General features: G+C 49.3%; 1 protein-coding gene across 1 annotated transcript in view; it reads left to right on the top strand.

Moving 5' to 3' along the window:
* The window catches only part of LOC134933848 (uncharacterized), a 316,847-nt gene that overhangs the window by 100,215 nt on the left and 191,576 nt on the right, over positions 1-25,056 (top strand). Inside the window, exon 2 of the mRNA XM_063929361.1 lies at positions 16,142-16,194. Coding sequence (XP_063785431.1) covers positions 16,162-16,194 — 33 coding nt within the window. The 5' untranslated portion in view covers positions 16,142-16,161. The remainder of the gene's footprint in view (positions 1-16,141; positions 16,195-25,056) is intronic.

The raw sequence follows: 25,056 nt of genomic DNA, 5'->3' as shown, positions 1-25,056 counted from the left end.
CGCGAGGGTACTTTTCAGGTACCCTGTTCGGCTGTAGCTCCTCCCCCTGGTGACGTGTCTCCATCCCCAGGTACGTCAGAAGATCCCTTCTCCCACTCCGACATACATCCGATATACAATCAACCCGTTACTGGGCAGGCAGTGCACCTACAATCTCCCTCTCAAGTGTGTGCGCACCGCAGACACAATTCAGCCGGCTGAGGAGCTGCTATGTGCTGGTGGCAGCATCGCTCCCGGCCAACCACGCAGCACAGACACATCGGGTACTCCCGCCTCATCCCGGCGGTTCCAGCACTACGACTCCTGACCGAGTCACGGACGCTGCCTGTAGCCCCGCCCTGCGCCTGACATCATGCAAGAAGGTCTTACCGGCACGCGTCACCGCCATCATGTGATAGAACGTCACAGAAGGGCGGAGACAAATCCTACTTAAATTGTTTTTTTTTTTTTTGTTTTGTTCTTTTTTCCTTCCCGCGCTTTTTTCTGTCAGTCTCTCTCAGTGTCTGCTGGAGCGGAGGTCCATTTCTCCTCACTGTGTAGGGCTTAAGATTCCCGGTATAACAAGTGTGTGGCCGTCTTGTGCAGCTGTGCGAATACTAGTGCCTGACGGTAAATGATGAGTTTTCTAGTATGTACGTAGCTCTGTAAGTGTATGTAGTAGAACGTCCCAGTCAATCAGCTCCTAGCTGCCATGTTACAGGATGTTTGAAAAATAAAAAATAAAAATAAAAAAATGACAGTTAGGAGCTGATTGACTGGTACTTTACCGTTCCCTCTAAGATGAGTTATCTGACATGTTGGAGTTAAACATTCAATGTTTAGTGCAGTATTAATGAGTACATGATGCAGACCCTCCAACATGACCCGCCCCACTAGGTACAAAATGCTCTGTTTCTGGACTTCCCTCTTAATTTATTATTTCCATCACCTGTGTTGAATTAGTTAAATGATAAGAAAGCTGTTTCTTCACAGGTGATTGCAATAATAAATTAAGAGGGAAGCCCAGAAACAGAGCATTTTGTACCTAGTGGGGCGGGTCATGTTGGAGGGTCTGCTGATGTGAGATGGACAAGGGAGGTCTCGCATCCATAACCGCACAGGAGTTACTATTACAAATGTATCAGATTGTCTGATTTAAAGGAAACATTGCCTACAGAACATATACAGCCGTGCACGCAGTGTATACGTGGCAGTCACACCGTCGTTACAGGACAGGGCGTCTGCATTGTACCATTTATCTATTTGTCATGAGCGTTATGTATAGTCTGATGTGCACCTATCAGAATGAGACACTTATTTAATATAACATCAGGCTATTTGGTGCCGTGTGAGCCCTGTCAGCGTGGACGTGGCATCAGTGGCTATTATTAATGTGGGCATTCCGCTATCCTACCTGATACACACAGCAGTAATAGTCAGTGACGTGCGGTGGGGTGAGGCAGAGCCTTTCCTGTCATACTTGCGTTTAAACCTGAGTTTTGACTGAATAAAATATATGAAAAATACTGATAATTTGTTTGAAATATCTTCTTTGCATTATTCTAATAATTTTTATAGCCCAAACTCTGAAGTAAAAGTCTACGGCAGGTGAGGCAGTGCCTCACCTGCGTATCCTTTCCACACATCTCTAATCAAAACTCACCAGATTTCCAGGAGTTTATCATGCTGCACCTGTGTATAATGCCCAGATGTACCCTTTGGCTCATATATTGCATGTAAATCTGGCTCAGGGGTTAGCCAGTGCCTCCCGAGCCATTTAGCTCCCCGCACGTCCCTGGTAATAATAATGATCCAGGCAATGACTTTATACCTAAAATAAACATGATTAAAAGCCCGCGCAAATCACTGCGGTTACACAATATCAGATTGCAGGAAACAAGCTGCGAGTCTCAGCTGCACCAGTAGGTGTCGCAGGGGCGCTGTGTATACAATGTGACAACACAGCAGTCTGATAGAAAATGTTACATGTAACACAATACTGTGATGCTGACAACCTAATGTGAGATTGTGCTGCTAGAACTGAGGGTATTCATTTACTGCTGCACATGCACGAAAATCCCTAAAACAAAACACCTGTTACAGCGCTTGCGCTACACATAGTGTATGCACAGCTGCTGCGATTGAGATGCACAGTGGGGGGTAATTCCAAGTTGATCGCAGCAGGACATTTTTTAGCAGTTGGGCAAAACCATGTGCACTGCAGGTGTGGCAGATACAACATGTGCAGAGAGAGATAGATTTGGGTGGGTTATTTTGTTTCTGTGCAGGGTAAATACTGGCTGCTTTATTTTTACACTGCAATTTAGATTGCAGATTGCACTCACCACACCCAAATTAACTCTCTCTGCACATGTTATATCTGCCTCCCCTGCAGTGCACATGGTTTTGCCCAACTGCTAAAAAAAATAATAATTTCTCTGACGTCCTAGTGGATGCTGGGAACTCCGTAAGGACCATGGGGAATAGCGGCTCCGCAGGAGACTGGGCACAAAAGTAAAGCTTTAGGACTACCTGGTGTGCACTGGCTCCTCCCCCTATGACCCTCCTCCAAGCCTCAGTTAGATTTTTGTGCCCGGCCGAGTAGGGTGCACACTAGGGGCTCTCCTGAGCTTCTTAGTGAAAGTTTAAGTTTAGGTTTTTATTTTCAGTGAGACCTGCTGGCAACAGGCTCACTGCATCGAGGGACTAAGGGGAGAAGAAGCGAACTCACCTGAGTGCAGAGTGGATTGGGCTTCTTAGGCTACTGGACACCATTAGCTCCAGAGGGACCGAACACAGGCCCAGCCTCGGAGCTCGGTCCCAGAGCCGCGCCGCCGCCCCCCTTACAGAGCCAGAAGCAAGAAGAGGTCCGGAAAAATCGGCGGCAGAAGACATCAGTCTTCAACAAGGTAGCGCACAGCACTGCAGCTGTGCGCCATTGTTACTCAGGCACACTTCACAATCCGGTCACTGAGGGTGCAGGGCGCTAGGGGGGGGGGGGGTCGCCCTGAGCAGCAATGTAAAACACCTTGGCTGGCATAAATACACCACATATAACCCCCAGGGCTATATGGATGTATTTTAACCCCTGCCAGAACTCGCCAAAAAAGCAGGAGAAAAGGCAGCCGAGAAGGGGGCGGAGCCTATCTCCTCAGCACACGGGCGCCATTTTCCATCACAGCTCCGCTGGAAGGATGTCTCCCTGACTCTCCCCCGCAGTCCTGCACTACAGAAAAGGGTATAAAAAGAGAGGGGGGCACTAATTTGGCGCAGTTTTGATACTAACAGCAGCTATAAAGGGAAAAGCACATTTTATAGTGGTATTCCTGTCTATATATAGCGCTCTGGTGTGTGCTGGCATACTCTCCCTCTGTCTCCCCAAAGGGCTAGTGGGGTCCTGTCCTCTATCAGAGCATTCCCTGTGTGTGTGCGGTGTGTCAGTACGATTGTGTCGACATGTTTGAGGAGGAAAATGAGATGGAGGCGGAGCAATTGCCTATTATAGAGTTGTCACCCCCTAGGGAGTCGACACCTGAGTGGATGAGCTTATGGAAGGAATTGCGTTACAGTGTCAGCTCTTTACGACAGACAGTTGACGACATGAGACAGCCGGCTACTCAGCTTGTGCCTGTCCAGGGGTCTCAAACGCCATCAGGGGCTTTAAAACGCCCGTTACCTCAAATGGCAGACACGGATACTGACTCCAGTGTCGATGATGAGGAGACATACGTGACTTCCATTAGGGCCACACGTTACATGATTGAAGCAATGAAAAATGTATTGCATATCTCTGATAATACAAGTACCACTAAAAAGGGTATTATGTTTGGTGAGAAAAAACTGCCTGTAGTTTTTCCTGTATCCGAGGAATTAAATGAAGTGTGTGATGAGGCGTGGGTTTCCCCCGATAAAAAAACTGATAATTCCTAAAAGGTTATTGGCATCGTACCCTTTCCCGCCAGAGGATAGGGCATGTTGGGAAACACCCCCTAGGGTGGATAAAGCGCTCACACACTTGTCTAAACAGGTAGCACTACCCTCTCCTGATATGGCCGCCCTAAAGGAACCTGCCGATAGAAAGCTGGAGAATATCCTAAAATGTATATACTCTCACACGGGTGTTATACTGCAACCAGCAATCGCCTCAGCCTGGATGTGCAGTGCGGGCCTGGCGTGGTCGGATTCCCTGACTGAAAATATTGATACCCTGGATAGGGACAGTATATTACTTACTATAGAACATTTAAAAGATGCTTTTCTATATATGCGTGATGCACAGCGGGATATTTGCCGACTGGCATCAAGAGTAAGTGCGCTGTCCATTTCTGCCAGAAGAGGGTTATGGACGCGATAGTGGTCAGGTGATGCAGATTCCAAAAGGCATATGGAATTGCTGCCTTATAAAGGGGAGGAGTTATTTGGGGTAGGTCTTTCAGACTTGGTGGCAACGGCTGCGAAATCCACATTTTTACCCCAGGTCGCCTCTCAACATAAGAAGACGCCGTATTATCAGGCGCAGTCCTTTCGTTCCCATAAGGGAAAGCGAGCGAAAGGCTCCTCATTTCTGCCCCGGGGCAGAGGAAGGGGAAAAAGACTGCGACAAGCAGCCAGTTCCCAGGATCAGAAGCCCTCTCCCGCTTCTGCTAATTCCTCAGCATGACGCTGGGGCTTTACAAGCGGACTTAGGCTCGGTGGGGGCACGTCTCAAGAATTTCAGCGCGCAGTGGGCTCACTCGCAAGTAGACCCCTGGATCCTTCAGGTGGTATCTCGGGGATACAGGTTGGAATTCGAGACATCTCCCCCTCGCCGTTTACTAAAGTCTGCTTTACCGACGTCTCCCTCCGACAGGGAGGCGGTATTGGAAGCCATTCACAAGCTGTATTTTCAGCAGGTGATAATCAAGGTACCCCTCCTGCAACAGGGCAAGGGGTATTATTCAACCCTATTTGTGGTACCGAAGCCGGATGGCTCGGTGAGACCTATTTTAAATCTGAAATCCATGAACACTTACATACAAAGGTTCAAGTTCAAGATGGAGTCACTCAGAGCAGTGATCACGAACCTGGAAGAAGGGGACTATATGGTGTCTCTGGACATCAAGGATGCTTACCTTCATGTCCTAAGTTGCCCTTCTCACCAAGGGTACCTCAGGTTTGTGGTACAGAACTGTCATTATCCGTTTCAGACGCTTCCGTTTGGATTGTCCACGGCACCCCGGGTCTTTACCAAGGTAATGGCCGAAATGATGATACTTCTTCGAAAAAAAGGCGTCTTAATTATCCCTTACTTGGACGATCTCCTGATAAGGGCAAGGTCCAGGGAACAGTTAGTAGTCGGAGTAGCACTATCTCAAGTAGTGTTACGGCAGCACGGGTGGATTCTAAATATCCCAAAGTCGCAGCTGATTCCGACGACACGTCTGCTGTTCCTAGGGATGATTCTGGATACAGTCCTGAAAAAGGTGTTTCTCCCGGAGGAGAAAGCCAGGGAGTTATCCGAGCTAGTCAGGAACCTCCTAAAACCAGGCCAAGTGTCAGTGCATCAATGCACAAGAGTCCTGGGGAAAATGGTGGCTTCGTACGAAGCGATTCCATTCGGCAGACTCCACGCAAGAACTTTTCAGTGGGATCTGCTGGACAAATTGTCCGGATCGCATCTTCACATGCATCAGCTGATAACCCTGTCTCCAATGACAAGGGGGTGTCTCTCCTGTGGTGGTTGCAGAGTGCTCATCTTCTAGAGGGCCGCAGATTCGGCATTCAAGACTGGGTCTTGGTGACCACGGATGCCAGCCTGAGAGGCTGGGGAGCAGTCACACAGGGAAAAAATTTCCAGGGCTTGTGGTCAAGCATGGAAACGTCACTTCACATAAATATCCTGGAACTAAGGGCCATTTACAATGCCCTAAGTCAAGCAAGGCCTCTGCTTCAGGGTCAGCCGGTGTTGATCCAGTCGGACAAAATCACGGCAGTCGCCCACGTAAACAGACAGGGCGGCACAAGAAGCAGGAAGGCGATGGCAGAAGCTGCAAGGATTCTGTCAGCAGTGTTCATTCCGGGAGTAGACAACTGGGAAGCAGACTTTCTCAGCAGACACGATCTCCACCCGGGAGAGTGGGGACTTCATCCAGAAGTCTTCCACTTGATCGTAAACCGTTGGGAAAAACCAAAGGTGGACATGATGGCGTCCCGCCTCAACAAAAAACTAGAAAGGTATTGCGCTAGGTAAAGGGACCCTCAAGCAATAGCGGTGGACGCTCTGGTAACGCCGTGGGTGTACCAGTCAGTGTATGTGTTCCCTCCTCTGCCTCTCATACCCAAGGTACTGAGAATCATAAGAAGGAGAGGAGTAAGGACTATACTCGTGGCTCCGGATTGGCCAAGGAGGACTTGGTACCCGGAACTTCAAGAGATGCTCACGGAGGACCCGTGGACTCTACCTCTAAGAAGGGACCTGCTCCAGCAAGGACCCTGTCTGTTTCAAGACTTACCGCGGCTGCGTTTGACGGCATGGCGGTTGAACGCCGGATCCTGAAGGAAAAAGGCATTCCGGAAGAAGTCATCCCTACCCTGATCAAAGCCAGGAAGGATGTAACCGCACAACATTATCACCGTATTTGGCGAAAATATGTTGCGTGGTGCGAGGCCAGGAAGGCCCCTACAGAGGAATTTCAACTAGGTCGTTTCCTGCATTTCCTGCAAACAGGACTGTCCATGGGCCTAAAATTAGGGTCCATTAAGGTTCAAATTTCGGCCTTGTCGATTTTCTTCCAGAAAGAATTGGCTTCAGTTCCTGAAGTCCAGAGGTTTGTCAAGGGGGTGCTGCATATACAGCCTCCTTTTGTGCCTCCAGTGGCACCCTGGGATCTCAATGTGGTTTTGGGATTCCTAAAATCACATTGGTTTGAACCGCTTACCACTGTGGACTTAAAATATCTCACATGGAAAGTGGTAATGCTGTTGGCCCTGGCATCAGCCAGGCGCGTATCAGAATTGGCGGCTTTATCCTATAAAAGCCCTTACCTAATATTTCATACGGATAGGGCAGAATTGAGGACTTGTCCGCAATTTCTCCCTAAGGTGTTTTCAGCGTTTCTCCTGAACCAGCCTATTGTGGTACCTGCGGCTACTAGGGACTTGGAGGACTCCAAGTTGCTGGACGTAGTCAGGGCCCTGAAAATATGTTTCCAGGACGGCTGGAGTCAGAAAATCTGACTCGCTGTTTATCCTGTATGCACCCAACAAGCTGGGTGCTCCTGCTTCTAAGCAGACTATTGCTCGTTGGATTTGTAGTACAATTCAGCTTGCACATTCTGTGGCAGGCCTGCCACAGCCAAAATCTGTAAATGCCCACTCCACAAGGAAGGGTGGGCTCAGCTTGGGCGGCTGCCCGAGGGGTCTCGGCTTTACAACTTTGCCGAGCAGCTACTTGGTCAGGGGCAAACACGTTTGCTAAGTTATACAAATTTGATACCCTGGCTGAGGAGGACCTGGAGTTCTCTCATTCGGTGCTGCAGAGTCATCCGCACTCTCCCGCCTGTTTGGGAGCTTTGGTGTAATCCCCATGGTCCTTACGGAGTTCCCAGCATCCACTAGGACGTCAGAGAATATAAGATTTTACTCACCGGTAATTCTATTTCTCGTAGTCCGTAGTGGATGCTGGGCGGCCATCCCAAGTGCGGATTATCTGCAATACTTGTACATAGTTATTGTTAACTAAATCGGGTTATTGTTGGAGTGAGCCATCTTTTGAGAGGCTCCTCTGTTATCATGCTGTTAACTGGGTTCAGATCACAAGTTGTATGGTGTGATTGGTGTGGCTGGTTTGAGTCTTACCCGGGATTCATAAATCCTTCCTTATTGTGTACGCTCGTCCAGGCACAGTATCCTAACTGAGGCTTGGAGGAGGGTCATAGGGGGAGGAGCCAGTGCACACCAGCTAGTCCTAAAGCTTTACTTTTGTGCCCAGTCTCCTGCGGGGCCGTCTATTCCCCATGGTCCTTACGGAGTTCCCAGCATCCACTACGGACTACGAGAAATAGAATTACCGGTGAGTAAATTCTTATTTTTGTGCCTCCAGTGGCACCTTGGGATCTCAACGTGGTGTTGAGATTCCTAAAATCACATTGGTTTGAGCCACTTAAATCTGTGGATCTGAAATATCTCGCGTGGAAAGTGGTCATGTTATTGGCCTTGGCTTCGGCCAGGCGTGTATCAGAAATGGCGGCTTTGTCATGTAAAAGCCCTTATCTGATTTTCCATATGGATAGGGCAGAATTGAGGACTTGTCCCCAGTTTCTCCCTAAGGTGGTATCAGCTTTTCACTCGAACCAACCTATTGTAGTGCCTGCGGCTACTAGGAACTTGGAGGATTCCAAGTTACTGGACGTAGTCAGGGCCTTGAAAAATTATGTTTCCAGGACGGCTGGAGTCAGGAAAACTGACTCTCTATTTATCCTGTATGCACCCAACAAGCTGGGTGCTCCTGCTTCTAAGCAGACTATTGCTCGCTGGATTTTGTAGTACAATTCAGCTGGCGCATTCTGCGGCTGGACTGCCGCATCCTAAATCTGTAAAAGCCCATTCCACAAGGAAGGTGGGCTCATCTTGGGCGGCTGCCCGAGGGGTCTCGGCTTTACAACTTTGCCGAGTTGCTACTTGGTCAGGGGCAAACACGTTTGCAAAATTCTACAAATTTGATACCCTGGCTGAGGAGGACCTGGAGTTCTCTCATTCGGTGTTGCAGAGTCGTCCGCACTCTCCCGCCCGTTTGGGAGCTTTGGTATAATCCCCATGGTCCTTACGGAGTTCCCAGCATCCACTAGGACGTCAGAGAAAATAAGAATTTACTTACCGATAATTCTATTTCTCGTAGTCCGTAGTGGATGCTGGGCACCCATCCCAAGTGCGGATTGTCTGCAATACTTGTAAATAGTTATTGTTACACAAATCGGGTTTTTGCGAGCCATCTGTTCAGAGGCTCCTTTTGTTATCATACTGTTAACCGGGGTTCCTATCACGAGTTATACGGTGTGATTGGTGTGGCTGGTATGAGTCTTACCCGGGATTCAAAATCCTTCCTTATTGTGTCAGCTCTTCCGGGCACAGTGTCCTAACTGAGGCTTGGAGGAGGGTCATAGGGGGAGGAGCAAGTGCACACCAGATAGTCCTAATTCTTTCTTTAGATGTGCCCAGTCTCCTGCGGAGCCGTCTATTCCCCATGGTCCTTACGGAGTTCCCAGCATCCACTAAGGACTACGAGAAATAGAATTACCGGTGAGTAAATTCTTATTTTTCTCCCACTGGAAAAGGCCCATGAACTCCAAATCTTGGTCAGGGACCTGTTGAAGCCAAAGAGGGTGTCAGTGCATCACTGCACTCGAGTTCTGAAAAAAAATGGTGGCGCCTTACGAAGCCTTTCCATTCGGCAGGTTCCATGCGAGGACTTTTCAGTGGGACCTTCTGGACAAGTGGTCCGGGTCACATCTACAGATTCATCAGATGATCAGCCTGTCGCCCAGGGCCAGGGTGTCTCTCCTGTGGTGGCTGCAGAGTGCTCACCTTCTAGAGGGTCGCAGGTTCGGCATTCAGGACTGGGTTCTGGTAACCACGGACGCGAGCCTCCGAGGATGGGGAGCAGTCACACAGGGAAGAAACTTCCATGGTCTGTGGTCAAGCCAGGAGACTTGTCTACACATCAACATATTGGAGTTAAGGGCCATATAAAACGGCCTTCGTCAAGCAGAGACTTTGCTTCGCGGCCTACCTGTTCTGATTCAGTCAAACATCACCGCAGTGGCTCATGTAAACCGCCAAGGCGGGACAAGGAGCAGAGTGGCAGTGGCAGAAGCCTCCAGGATTCTTCGCTGGGCGGAAATTCATGTAAGCGCTTTGACAGCAGTCTTCATTCCGGGAGTGGACAACTGGGAAGCGGACTTCCTCAGCAGACACCATCTCCATCCAGGAGAGTGGGGACTTCATCAGGAAGTCTTCGCAGAGATTGTAAGTCAGTGGGGATTGCCTCAGATAGACATGATGGCGTCGCGCCTCAACAAGAAACTTCCGAGGTATTGCGCCAGGTCAAGGGACCCTCAGGCGGTAGCAGTGGATACCCTGGTGACAACGTGGGTCTTCCAGTCGGTCTATGTATTCCCTCCTCTTCCTCTCATCTCCAAGATATTGAGAATCAGAAGATGAAGAGGAGTACAGACAATTCTCATTGTTCCAGTTTGGCCTCGAAGGGCCTGGTATCCGGATCTGCAGGAATTGCTCACAGAAGATCCGTGGCCTCTTCCTCTCATAGGGGACCTGTTACAACAGGGGCCCTGTCTGTTCCAGGACTTACCGCGGCTGCGTTTGACGGCATGGCGGTTGAACGCCGGATCCTAGCGGAAAAGTGCATTCTGGATGAGGTCATTCCTACTCTGATAAAGGCTAGGAAGGACGTGACAGCAAAGCATTATCACCGTGTATGGAGGAAGTATGTATCTTGGTGTGAGTCTAGGAATGCTGCTCCGGAAGAATTCCATCTGGTTCGTTTCCTTCACTTCCTACAGACTGGAGTGAATTTGGGCCTAAAATTAGGACGATGAGGAGTACAGACAATTCTCATTGTTCCAGATTGGCCTTGAAGGGCCTGGTATCCGGATCTGCAGGAAATGCTCACAGAAGATCCGTGGCCTCTTCCTCTCAGAGAGGACCTGTTGCAACAGGGGCCCTGTCTGTTCCAACAGACTGGAGTGAATTTGTGCCTAAAATTAGGCTCCATTAAGGTTCAGATTTTGGCCCTATCCAGTTTCGTTCAGAAGGAATTGGCTTCTCTCCCTGAATTCCAGACTTTTGTGAAGGAAGTGCTGCATATCCAGCCTCCTTTTGTGCCTCCTGTGGCACTATGGGACCTTAACGTGGTGTTAAGGTTCCTTAAGTCTCACTGGTTTGAGCCTCTTCAAACGGCGGTAAAATTAAAGTATCTCCCTTGGAAGGTGGTCATGTTGTTGGCCTTGGCATTGGGGAGACGAGTGTCTGAGTTGGCGGCTTTATCTCACAAAAGCCCCTATCTGATCTTCTATGTAGGTAGGGTGGAATTGCGGACTTGTCCTCATTTTTTGCCTAAGGTTTTTTCATCTTTTCATATGAACCAACCTATTGTGGTGCCTGTGGCTACGTGGGACTTGGAGGATTCTGAGTCCCTTGATGTGGTCAGGGCATTGAAAATGTATGTGGCCAGAACGGCTCGGGTTAGGAAAACAGAGGCACTGTTTGTCCTGTATGCAGCCAACAAGGTTGGCGCTCCTGCTTCTAAGCAGACTATTGCTCGCTGGATCTGTAACACGATTCAGCAAGCTCATTCTACGGCTGGATTGCCGTTGCCTAATTCAGTAAAGGCCCATTCCATTAGGAAGGTGGGCTCTTCTTGGGCGGCTGCCCGAGGCGTCTCGGCATTACAGCTTTGCCGAGCGGCGACTTGGTCGGTTTCTAACACCTTTGCAAAGTTCTAAAAGTTTGATACCCTGGCTGATGAGGACCTCATGTTTGCTCAATCGGTGCTGCAGAGTCATCCGCGCACTCCCGCCTGTTTTGGAGCTTTAGTATAATCCCCATGGTCCTTACGGAGTCCCCAGCATCCTCTAGGACGTAAGAGAAATTTAAGATTTTAAACCTACCGGTAAATCTTTTTCTCCTAGGCCGTAGAGGATGCTGGGCGCCCGTCCCAGTGCGGACTAAATTCTGCAAGACTTGTATATAGTTTTTGCTTACATAAGGGTTATGTTACAGTTTTGATCAGTCTAGGGCTGATGCTGTTTTGTTTTATATTGTTAACTGGTTGCGTATATTCCTTGTTATACGGTGTGGATGGTGTGGGCTGGTATGAATCTTGCCCTTAGATTAACAGAAATCCTTTCCTCGTACTGTCCGTCTCCTCTGGGCAGTTTCTCTAACTGAGGTCTGGAGGAGGGGCATAGAGGGAGGAGCCAGTGCACACCCATACTAAAATTTCTTTATAGTGCCCATGTCTCCTGCGGAGCCCGTCTATACCCCATGGTCCTTACGGAGTCCCCAGCATCCTCTATGGACTAGGAGAAAAAGATTTACCAGTAGGTTTAAAATCTTATTTTTAAACATTTAACTTGGTGCCTAATTCAGATCTGGTCGCAGCAGCAGATTTGTTTGCTAATGGGCAAAACCATGTGTGCTGCAGGTGGGGCAGATATAACATTTGCCGAGAGAGAGTAAAGGACAGACCGTGTTCGCAAAAACGCGCTATAGCGCGTATTTTACCTGATAACCGATGGTGGGGACCCCCCCCAAAAAAAAACACTGGGTCCATCAGGACGCGCTCTGGCCAATCAGCAGCGCTGTGCTGTCAATTAGCTTCCTTCTCCAACGGCAGAGAAAGGGGAGGAGACCATGGAGACTAGAGCGTGATCTCCTTCCCTCCCCTCAGCCTCTGCTCCGCACGGGAGCACGGCATCAGACAGAATAGGAGGGGACATTACCTGCTGCTGTCCGGGGCTGGCCTGACACAGATCCCTGCGTGTCAGTTATGCAGGATCTCGGCGGCTGCGCTGATTTCCGGCATCTCCATGTCTTGTGGGAGCTGCAGGTGGCGAGAGGTGAAGTGGCTGCGGGAGGAAAGGAGACGAGGGGACGAAAAAAACTGAGGTAACCCCACACTAGTTCCCCCCCATCTTCACGGGAACGTTGTCATTTGGCGCACTGCTGCTGCCATGACAGTGTCATAGCAGCCGCGGGGAGAGGAAGGAGCCCGTTCCTCATGGTGTTGCAGCTCTCCCCAGCCTCCGGTGTACAATGACGCGGGGGCACTTGCTATGTCAGAATGATAGGCTTTCATTTCAGAGCAGCCGCGTCAGGGTCGGAGATGGACTCACCAGCAAGTGAGTGACCCTGAGCTCTTTGCTCTATGAGGGGACGCTGCCTTCTGTCTATCTGCTAAGGAGAAGGTCTACGGGAGGCATAGCAATTAGGAGTTAGACTCGCTCCTTCATCCGCTCTACAGTGTCCACCCTCTAACCTGCCGCTCTTTTCTAAACTGATCCCTCCTGTTCCTTCTCCTCCATCGTCACCCCAATTCTAATTTGCCCCCCCTCCTTCCACTCAACCCTCCTTGTGCCCTCATTCTGAGTTAAGGCTAAAGTGCTGGCGGTCAGAATACCGACCGCGGCATCCCACTGTATAGAATACCTACCTCCCTCCTTTCCCGCAGCCTAAACCCCCCTCCTCACAGCCTATATCAAACCACCCGTTCCCACAGCTTAAACCTAATTCCCCCTGGCCAAATGTGATCGGGATGCCGGCGCCGACCTTCTGACAAGTGATTCCAGTGCCGGCTTCCCGACTGCCAGGATCTTGACCAGTTCCCCTTGTTCTACCCTTTTCGCGCTACACAGGAGTGGGAAGTTATCCTGCAGGGATAATTCTAATGTTAATCTGTAGTGTACTGCAGTGATTTAGTGTAGTGGATTGTATAGGGAGGGGGATATAGGGGGTTATTCCGACCTGATTGCACGCTAGCTATTTTTTTTTGCAGCGCTGCGATCAGATAGTCACCGCCTATAGGGGAGTGTATTTTTGCTTTGCAAGCATGCGATCGCATGTGCAGCTGAGCGGTACAAAAAAGTTTTGTGCAGTTTCTGAGTAGCTCTGTGCTTACTCAGCCGCTGCGATCACTTCAGCCTGTCCGGTCCCGGAATTGACGTCAGACACCCGCCCTGCAAATGCTTGAACACGCCTACGTTTTTCCAACCACTCCTAGAAAATGGTCAGTTGCCACCCACAAAAGCCTTCTCTCTGTCAATGTTCTTGCGTTCGGCTGTGTGAATGGATTCTTCGTTAAATCCATCGCTCAGTAACGATCCGCTTTGCACCCATACGACGCGCCTGGGCATTGCGGTGCATACGCAGTTCTGACCTGATCGCAGCGAAAAAATGTAGCGGGCGATCAGGTCGGAATGACCCCCATAGCGTAGTGATGTAGTTCAGCATATGGTGGGGATGTAATGATGTAGTGCAGCACATAGAGGGGAATGTAGTGTAGTCGTGATGTAGTGCCGTGTATGGGAGGATGCAGTGTGGCATATAGGGTAATGTAGTGCAGTTAAGTAGTGTAATAATGTAGTGCAGAAATGTTATGTAGTAATGTAGTGCAGCATATAGAGGGACATGATGTAGTGCAGGAAAGTAGTGTAGCTTATAGGGGGACTGTAGTGCAGTGATGTATGCAGGGAGGAATGTAGCACAGCACCGTTGTGTAGTGGAGAACATGTTGCTGTGGATGCAGCATGTCCATTAGGCAATGGGTGCATTTAGGGCACACAAGGGGCATGTGGGGTGAGCAAAGCCCCGGCACTCTGCAGCCATGTCTTATTTTTCTTTAGTTTAGATATGGGGAGGCGGGTCACCTGGGTGGTGTATATACTTTATGTGCAGTGTCTCTATAGATGGGGACGTCTGATGAGCATTTTAGGGTTATGTAGAGTGATCTAATGCCAGGACACGTGGCGAGGCTGAGCTGTATTAACAGGGAATTTAGAGAGGTCTGATAGCCATTTAACAGATTTAGCAGCAATAATTTATGATGGGACCCAAAAACAATGACGAGGGACCCGAAATTGTAAAAATGATGGTTCCCTGGGACCCACATAATTTTCATCCCAGCGCGATCACTGGACAGTACTAACGGCCCGATGTGGGAGAGATGTGTGCTCAGCACATATCTTTCCCACCGCTCAGCACAGTGCGATGTGTGCTGAGCGTGCGGGGGGAGACGGGGGGCCGCTCAATTCACCGAGCAAGTAATATGAGCGACCTGCTAGATTGGCCTGCCCCGCAGGCCAATCTAGCATCAGCGATAGCGCGCATCGCTATCACACTGGGGGGTACACATGGAGCGATCTTGCTTAAAATCTAAGCAATCTAGTCAGATTGCTTAGGTTTTAAGCAGCGATCGCTCCGTGAGTACTCCCCTTTAGATTTGGGTGGGTTATATTGTTTCTGTGCAGGGTAAATACTGGCTGTTTTTATTCTTAAGGGCCCTACACATATAAAGATCCGCCGCCGAGCTGGCCGACGAGATCGTCCATATAGGCCTGCATGCACAGCCGACAGGGCACCAGTGATGAACGAGAGTGGGGCCGCGCATCGTTTATCGCTGGAGCCACCACACTCAGATATGAACGTTATCCCGTTCATTAATTAACGAGATCGTTCATATCTTGCAGTCAAATCGCCCAGTGTGTAAAGGGCCCTACTCACTGGCCGACCCGCCGCCGAGCTGCCCGACGGCGGATACGGCCGACGAGCGACCCGGCGGCGGGGGGGCAGTGAAGTTTCTTCACTCCCCCCGTCACCCGGCTGCATTGAAGTGCAGGCTAATATGGACGAGATCGTCCATATTGGCCTGCATGCACAGCCGACGGGAGACCAGCGATGAACGAGCGCGGGGACGCGCATCGTTCATCGCTGGAGTCTCCACACTGAAAGATATGAACGAGATCTCGTTCATTTATGAACGAGATCGTTCATATCTTTCAAAATATCGGCTAGTGTGTAGGGCCTATAAGGCCTATTACACTGCAATTTAGATTTCAGTTTGATCCCACCTCAACCAAATCTAACTCTGCACATGTTACATCTGCCCCACCTGCATTGCACATGGTTTTGCCTATTAGAGTACAAATTTGCTGCTGCAATCAGGTCTGAATTAGGCCCTTGTTTTGGAAGAATGTTTCCTTTTGCTTTTTGTTACCCTTTTGTTCTCATTGGATACCATTTAACCCATTGGTGTTCAACCATAATCTTTTAATCTCTAGGGGATAAATGAGTGGCGCAGCAGTGTCTGCAAGCCTCCGCTGCTCTGCATGTTTAAACCAAAATGTAAAATTACAATGATATTAATTGCAAAACCCCCAGGTGTGATCATGTCATTGTCCTGGGATCACAAAAACTGTGATTCCCAATAGAACGGATTGTATATCTGAATACTCAGTCACCCCAAGACAGCACAGTTTGAGCACCTCTGATTTACTGTAGATAAAAGTAACAAACAGAGAGGACTGTTCCATACTGTATGTAGGGCAAAGCTGAATGTTATGCTGAACTCCATATTTGTCTGAGATAATGTACCGTACACTAACTCTTACAGGAAATTGGCTATACGATACCATGGCAGATACTACCGGAATAAACAACACACAGGTGAGACGTTTTGCAGATACTGATCTTGGATCTTCTCCCCTCATGCAGTTGGGAAAGGGGGGTGGGGGGGAGTAAGTACATCAGAAGACTATACGTTTTACTTCTCACACACAGTAGGTCTGAGCAATATAATAGTATTTCTGCAGCGGGGTACACTGGTATTCCACAGGGAATAACATTGGGGTTTAGAGTTGGATCTTGATCCGAGGCACCAACAGGCTAAAAGCTTTGACTGTTCCCAGGATGCATATTGCCGCCTCCAGACACTGGAGCTCGGTTTATTAGTTGGTGCCTGCAGTGCAGGCAGTTAGCGCAGCCCTGAAAAGAGCTTTTTAGAAGACTGAAGACTTCAAGGGCCGCAGCGCAGGCACTTAGAAGTGCTATGTCACTCTGACATATCGTGCTGCAGCTCCCTCACCTCCCCTAGCGGCGCTGTATACTCCCGCACCCTGGTTGCCGGATACTTGCAGTGGAGAGCTCCAGTCACTTTAAGGCACACACTTGGATCGCGTGGCCGCATCATAGGGAGGAGGTAAGAGGGTCCCCCAGTCGGGACCCGCAGAAATCGCGGTCTCCGGGAGACGGACCGCGCGCGCTGTCGTGCACACTGTGGCCGTACAGGGACCTCACTAGACTACCGGGGCACAGGTCGGATTCCTCATCAGTTTCAAATAGGCCCCGCAGTACCCGGTGGTGAAATCCAGCAAGGGGATAAGGATCTGACCTGTAGCCCCAGGCGTCATTTACTGCAAATGTTCCCACCCTGGAACTGTCTCTCCCTCTCCCTCCCTCCCTACCTGTCAGTGTTTGGGCGCCCTTACACACAAGCTGCGCTGACTGGGGCTGCATGGCCAATATCTCTTCTGTGAAGCCGCCTGCAATATCAGCGCTGTGCATTTACAGGACACTTAAGTATTCTACATGTCATTTAGACAGTGTTAGTTAAGAACAAGTGCATTACTACAGGGATATTTAGTACAAGTATCCTGTGATATACATCCAGTTTTTACTGTGCAGTCTTATATCTATATACATACATAGCTTTACTTGGTAGTCAAGTGATAATGTCTTTATTATCTTAAAACACAAAGCTATACCTCTTGATACACTTTTACCGTTGAGCCGCTATGGCCGTTAGACTTAATACACGTGCTACGCACTCTGTACGCTATTTGCTACTTGGCGTACACACGCTGCGCTGATAGTACGCACAGCGCACGCACACACAATTGATAACCTTTAAACCTTGTTAATGATAAAATGTAATGATTTGATTACACTTTAAACCTTTAACAGCAAAGTACTGCAACGATGTTATACCTTAAACCTTTAGTAGCGCTGACGGTATAAAGTACCCGCAGTGCGTACACCTTATCAAAACTTATACACCTTATACAGATAAATACACTTTAAAACCCTGCAGGAAAGTGAAGACACTACACTGGTTTGATGTTGAAACCACAGGGTTCTAAGGCCACTGTGGATTAATTCCAAAAGGCAAAACAGTACAAATCATACACTACAGGCTAACAAGATAAATCTAAACAGAATAATGGCTACAGAGAATGTACATACGTGAGAATGTTCGCAAGCGCAACCCGGCCGGTCCTCCGCTGGTCATACAGATAGCGTTCAGAGTCTTGTGTGACCAAGCCTGCTGCAAGCTCTCTTTATTCACTTCATCCAAAACAATACAATGGTCACTGTAATCCCTTTGTCTATTGGACACAGAGATGTGTCTACATTACAAAAGAGGTCATAGGTTGATTTGAAAAGGTGGGCGATGTCTTTCCCCAACTGCTCTTGTGGGTGGTATCCTCTGGATTCCCGCCGCATACTTAATATACAGTAAATACAGTTAATACCTATATTCTACTTCTGTACATAACTATACGCAGGAACATGCAATCTTTCTCTAACACCGGAATGTTTCCCTTAAAATACCCTACAGCTGGATACCAAACACCACCTTGTAACCTTGTTCTGTCCCCTCCTATCCTGTAAAGGTGAATCCCTTTGTTCTGTTACCATTTTAAACAGCTATTTCTCTATCGTCCTAGTGGATGCTGGGGTTCCTGAAAGGACCATGCGGAATAGCGGCTCCGCAGGAGACAGGGCACAAAAAGTAAAGCTTTTAACCATGTGGTGTGTACTGGCTCCTCCCCCTATGACCCTCCTCCAAGCCTCAGTTAGGTTTTTGTGCCCGGCCGAGAAGGGTGCAATCTAGGTGGCTCTCCTAAAGAGCTGCTTAGAAAAAGTTTAGCTAGGTTTTTTATTTTACAGTGATTCCTGCTGGCAACAGGATCACTGCAGCGAGGGACTTAGGGGAGAAGGAGTCAACTCACCTGCGTGCAGGATGGATTGGCTTCTTGGCTACTGGACATCAAGCTCCAGAGGGACGATCACAGGTACAGCCTGGATGGGTCACCGGAGCCGCGCCGCCGGCCCCCTTGCAGATGCTGAAGACAGAAGATGGTCCAGAATCGGCGGCAGAAGACTCCTCAGTCTTCTTAAGGTAGCGCACAGCACTGCAGCTGTGCGCCATTGCTCTCAGCACACTTCACACGGCAGTCACTGAGGGTGCAGGGCGCTGGGGGGGGGGCGCCCAGGGCAGCAATGAGAAACCTTTTTTAGGCATAAAATACCTCACATATAGCCTCCGGGGGCTATATGGAGATATTTAACCCCTGCCTGAATCCATTGAAGAGCGGGAGACGAGCCCGCCGAAAAAGGGGCGGGGCCTATCTCCTCAGCACACGGCGCCATTTTCCTCTCACGGCTCCGCTGGTCAGGAAGGCTCCCAGTCTCTCCCCTGCACTGCACTACAGAAACAGGGTAAAACAAGAGAGGGGGGGCAAAATTGTGGCATTATATATATTTAAAGCAGCTATATAGGGAGCACTTATTATAAGGCTATCCCTGTCATATATAGCGCTTTTGGTGTGTGCTGGCAGACTCTCCCTCTGTCTCCCCAAAGGGCTAGTGGGGTCCTGTCTTCGTTTAGAGCATTCCCTGTATGTCTGCTGTGGGTCGGTACGTGTGTGTCGACATGTATGAGGACGATATTGGTGTGGAGGCGGAGCAATTGCCAAATATGGGGATGTCGCCTCCTAGGGGGTCGACACCAGAATGGATGCCTTTATTTATGGAATTACGGGATAGTGTCAACACGCTAAAGCAGTCGTTTGACGACAGACGGCCGGACAATCAATTAGTGCCTGTCCAGGCGCCTCAAACACCGTCAGGGGCTGTAAAACGCCCTTTGCCTCAGTCGGTCGACACAGACCCAGACACAGGCACTGATTCCAGTGGTGACGGTGACGAATCAACCGTATTTTCCAGTAGGGCCACACGTTATATGATTTTGGCAATGAAGGAGGCGTTACATATAGCTGATACTACAGGTACCACTAAACAGGGTATTATGTGGGGTGTGAAAAAACTACCTATAGTTTTTCCTGAATCAGAAGAATTAAATGAGGTGTGTGATGAAGCGTGGGTTGCCCCCGATAAAAAAATGCTAATTTCAAAGAAGTTATTGGCTTTATACCCTTTCCCGCCAGAGGTTAGGGCGCGCTGGGAAACACCTCCTAGGGTGGACAAGGCGCTCACACGCTTATCAAAACAAGTGGCGTTACCCTCTCCTGAGACGGCCGCACTTAAAGATCCAGCAGATAGGAGGATGGAAAATATCCAAAAAAGTATATACACACATACAGGTGTTATACTACGACCAGCTATAGCGACAGCCTGGATGTGCAGTGCTGGAGTAGCTTGGTCAGAGTCCCTGATTGAAAATATTGATACCCTGGATAGGGACAATGTTTTACTGTCTTTGGAGCAAATAAAGGATGCATTTCTTTATATGAGTGATGCACAGAGGGATATCTGCACGCTGGCATCACGGGTAAGTGCTATGTCCATTTCGGCCAGAAGAAGTTTATGGACGCGACAGTGGACAGGCGATGCGGACTCAAAACGGCATATGGAAGTTTTGCCGTATAAAGGGGAGGAGTTATTTGGAGTCGGTCTATCGGATTTGGTGGCCACGGCTACAGCCGGGAAATCCACCTTTTTACCTCAAGTCACTCCCCAACAGAAAAAGACACCGACTTTTCAACCGCAGCCCTTTCGTTCCTTTAAAAACAAGAGAGCAAAGGGATATTCATATCTGCCACGAGGCAGAGGAAAGGGGAAGAGACAGCAACAGGCAGCTCCTTCCCAGGAACAGAAGCCCTCCCCCGCTTCTACAAAAGCCTCAGCATGACGCTGGGGCTTCTCAAGCGGACTCGGGGGCGGTGGGGGGTCGTCTCAAGAATTTCAGCGCGCAGTGGGCTCACTCGCAGGTAGATCCCTGGATCCTGCAGATAATATCTCAGGGGTACAGGTTAGAACTAGAGACGTCTCCACCTCGCCGTTTCCTGAAGTCTGTTTTACCAACGTCCCCCTCCGACAGGGTGATGGTCTTGGAAGCCATTCACAAGCTGTACTCTCAGCAGGTGATAGACAAAGTACCCCTTTTACAACAGGGAAAGGGGTATTATTCCACTCTATTTGTGGTACCGAAGCCGGACGGCTCGGTAAGACCTATTCTAAATCTGAAATCCCTGAACCTGTACATAAAAAAGTTCAAGTTCAAGATGGAGTCACTCAGAGCGGTGATAGCGAACCTGGAAGAAGGGGACTTTATGGTATCCTTGGACATCAAGGATGCGTATCTCCACGTCCCAATTTACCCCTCACACCAGGGGTACCTCAGGTTCGTCGTACAAAACTGTCACTATCAGTTTCAGACGCTGCCGTTTGGATTGTCCACGGCACCTCGGGTCTTTACCAAAGTAATGGCCGAGATGATGATTCTTCTTCGAAGAAAAGGCGTGTTAATTATCCCATACTTGGACGATCTCCTAATAAGGGCAAGGTCAAGAGAACAGCTAGAGATGGGAGTAGCACTGTCTCAAGAAGTGCTAAAACAGCACGGGTGGATTTTGAATATTCCAAAATCCCAGTTAATTCCGACAACACGTCTGCTGTTCCTAGGGATGATTCTGGACACGGTTCAGAAAAAGGTATTTCTCCCGGAGGAAAAAGCCAAGGAGTTATCCGAACTTGTCAGGAACCTCCTAAAGCCAGGAAAGGTGTCTGTACATCAATGCACAAGAGTCCTGGGAAAAATGGTGGCTTCTTACGAAGCAATTCCATTCGGCAGATTCCACGCAAGAATTTTCCAGAGGGATCTGCTCGACAAATGGTCAGGGTCGCATCTTCAGATGCACCGGCGGATAACCCTGTCTCCAAGGACAAGGGTATCTCTTCTGTGGTGGTTGCAGAGCGCTCATCTATTGGAGGGCCGCAGATTCGGCATACAGGATTGGATCCTGGTGACCACGGACGCCAGCCTGAGAGGCTGGGGAGCAGTCACACAAGGAAGGAACTTCCAGGGCGTGTGGTCGAGCCTGGAGATGTCTCTTCACATAAACATTCTGGAACTAAGAGCAATCTACAATGCTCTAAGTCAGGCAGAACCTCTGCTTCTAGGAAAACCGGTGTTGATCCAGTCGGACAACATCACGGCAGTCGCCCATGTAAACAGACAGGGCGGTACGAGAAGCAGGGGTGCAATGGCAGAAGCTGCGAGGATTATTCGCTGGGCGGAGAATCATGTGATGGCACTGTCAGCAGTGTTCATCCCGGGAGTGGACAACTGGGAAGCAGACTTCCTCAGCAGACACGACCTTCACCCGGGAGAGTGGGGACTTCATCCAGAAGTTTTCCACATGCTTGTAACCCGTTGGGAAAAACCACAGCTGGACATGATGGCGTCCCGTCTCATCAAAAAGTTAAAAAGATATTGCGCCAGGTCAAGGGACCCTCAGGCGATAGCTGTGGACGCTCTAGTGACACCGTGGGTGTACCAGTCGGTTTATGTGTTCCCTCCTCTGCCTCTCATTCCAAAGTATTGAGAATAATAAGAAAGTGAGGAGTAAACACAATTCTCGTGGTTCCGGATTGGCCAAGACGAGCGTGGTACCCGGAACTTCAAGAGATGCTCTCAGAGGATCCGTGGACTCTACCACTCAGACAGGACCTGCTACAGCAGGGGCCCTGTCTGTTCCAAGACTTACTGCGGCTGCGTTTGACGGCATGGCGGTTGAACACCGGATCCTAAAGGAAAAGGGTATTCCGGAAGAAGTCATTCCTACGCTTATTAAGGCCAGGAAAGATGTTACGGCAACACATTATCACCGCATATGGCGAAAATATGTTGCATGGTGCGAGGCCAATAAGGCTCCAACAGAGGAATTTCAACTAGGTCGATTTCTGCATTTCCTGCAAGCAGGAGTGGATATGGGCCTAAAACTAGGCTCCATTAAAGTACAGATCTCGTCTCTGTCGATTTTCTTTAAAAAAGAACTAGCTTCAGTACCTGAAGTTCAGACTTTTGTAAAAGGAGTGCTGCATATTCAGCCCCCGTTTGTGCCTCCTGTGGCACCTTGGGATCTCAACGTGATGTTGAGTTTCTTAAAATCACCTTGGTTTGAGCCACTAAAAACCGTGGATCTGAAATATCTCACGTGGAAAGTGGGTCATGTTATTAGCTTTGGCTTCAGCCAGGCGAGTGTCAGAATTGGCGGCTTTATCATGTAAAAGCCCTTATCTGATTTTCCATATGGATAGGGCAGAGTTGAGGACATTCTGTGGCAGGAATACCACAGCCAAAATCTGTAAATGCCCATTTCACAAGGAAGGTGGGCTCATCTTGGGCGGCTGCCCGAGGGGTCTCGGCTTTACAACTTTGCAGAGCAGCTACTTGGTCAGGGGCAAGCACGTTTGCAAAATTCTACAAATTTGATACCCTGGCTGAGGAGGACCTGGAGTTCTCTCATTTGGTGCTACAGAGTCATCCGCACTCTCCCGCCCGTTTGGGAGCTTTGGTATAATCCCCATGGTCCTTACGGAGTTCCCAGCAATCCACTAGGACGTCAGAGAAAATAAGAATTTACTCACCGGTAATTCTATTTCTCGTAGTCCGTAGTGGATGCTGGGCGCCCATCCCTAGTGCGGATTGCCTGCAATACTTGTAAATAGTTATTGTTAACTAAAGGGTTATTGTTGAGCCATCTGTTGAGAGGCTCAGTTGTTTTCATACTGTCAAACTGGATATAGTATCACGAGTTGTACGGTGTGATTGGTGTGGCTGGTAAGAGTCTTACCCGGGATTCTAAATCCTTCCTTATTATGTCTGCTCGTCCGGGCACAGTGTCCTAACTGAGGCTTGGAGGAGAGTCATAGTGGGAGGAGCCAGTGCACACCAGGTAGTCATAAATCTTTCTAGAGTGCCCAGCCTCCTTCGGAGCCCGCTATTCCCCATGGTCCTTACGGAGCTCCCAGCATCCACTACGGATTACGAGAAATAGAATTACTGGTGAGTAAATTCTTATTTTTTCCTAGTCCGTAGAGGATGCTGGGCACCCGTCCCAGTGCGGACATATTTCTGCAAGGCTTGTATATAGTTATTGCTTACATAAGGGTTATGTTACAGTTTTGATCAGTCTCTGACTGCTGCTGTTTTGTTCATACTGTTAACTGGTTGCGTATATTCCATGTTATATGGTGTGGATGGTGTGGGCTGGTATGAATCTTGCTTTTAGATTAACAAAAATCCTTTCCTCTTACTGTCTGTCTCCTCTGGGCACAGTTCTTCAACTGAGGTCTGGAGGAGGGGCATAGAGGGAGGAGCCAGTGCACACCCATCTAAAGTTCTTTATAATGCCCATGTCTCCTGCGGAGCCAGTCTATACCCCATGGTCCTTACGGAGTCCCCAGCATCCTCTACGAACTAGGAGAAAAAGATTTACCAGTAGGTTTAAAATCTTTTTCTCTGACGTCCTAGTGGATGCTGGGGACTCCGTAAGGACCATGGGGAATAGACGGGCTCCGCAGGAGACTGGGCACACTAAAAGAAAGATTTGGTACTACCTGGTGTGCACTGGCTCCTCCCTCTATGCCCCTCCTCCAGACCTCAGTTAGATTTCTGTGCCCGGCCGAGCTGGATGCACACTAGGGGCTCTCCTGAGCTCCTAGAAAGAAAGTGTATGTGTATGTATGTATGTATGTATGTATATATATATATATTAGTTAGTTTTTTTATTTCTCTGACGTCCTAAGTGGATGCTGGGGACTCCGTCAGGACCATGGGGATAGCGGCACAAAAGTAAAAGCTTTAGGATCAGGTGGTGTGCACTGGCTCCTCCCCCCTATGACCCTCCTCCAAGCCTCAGTTAGGTTTTTGTGCCCGTCCGAGCAGGGTGCAATCTAGGTGGCTCTCCTAAAGAGCTGCTTAGAGTAAAAGTTTTGTTAGGTTTTTTATTTTCAGTGAGTCCTGCTGGCAACAGGCTCACTGCTACGAGGGACTTAGGGGAGAAGAAGTGAACTCACCTGCGTGCAGGATGGATTGGGCTTCTTAGGCTACTGGACACCATTAGCTCCAGAGGGATCGAACACAGGCCCAGCCATGGAGTCCGGTCCCAGAGCCGCGCCGCCGACCCCCTTGCAGATGCCGAAGAGTGAAGAGGTCCACAAACCGGCGGCAGAAGACTTTTCAGTCTTCATGAGGTAGCGCACAGCACTGCAGCTGTGCGCCATTGTTGTCAGCACACTTCACACCAGCGGTCACTGAGGGTGCAGGGCGCTGGGGGGGCGCCCTGGGCAGCAATGAAAGTACCTATGCTGGCTAAAAATACATCACATATAGCCTCTGGGTCTATGTGGATGTATTTAACCCCTGCCAGGTTGTCAGAAAAACGGGAGTAGAAGCCCGCCGAAAAGGGGGCGGGGCCTATTCTCCTCAGCACACAGCGG

Source organism: Pseudophryne corroboree, chromosome 6 (genome assembly GCF_028390025.1).
Source record: "Pseudophryne corroboree isolate aPseCor3 chromosome 6, aPseCor3.hap2, whole genome shotgun sequence".
Taxonomy (NCBI): domain Eukaryota; kingdom Metazoa; phylum Chordata; class Amphibia; order Anura; family Myobatrachidae; genus Pseudophryne; species Pseudophryne corroboree.
The sequence above is the reverse complement of the archived record's forward strand: the minus strand, read 5'-3'. Positions and strand labels throughout refer to the sequence as shown.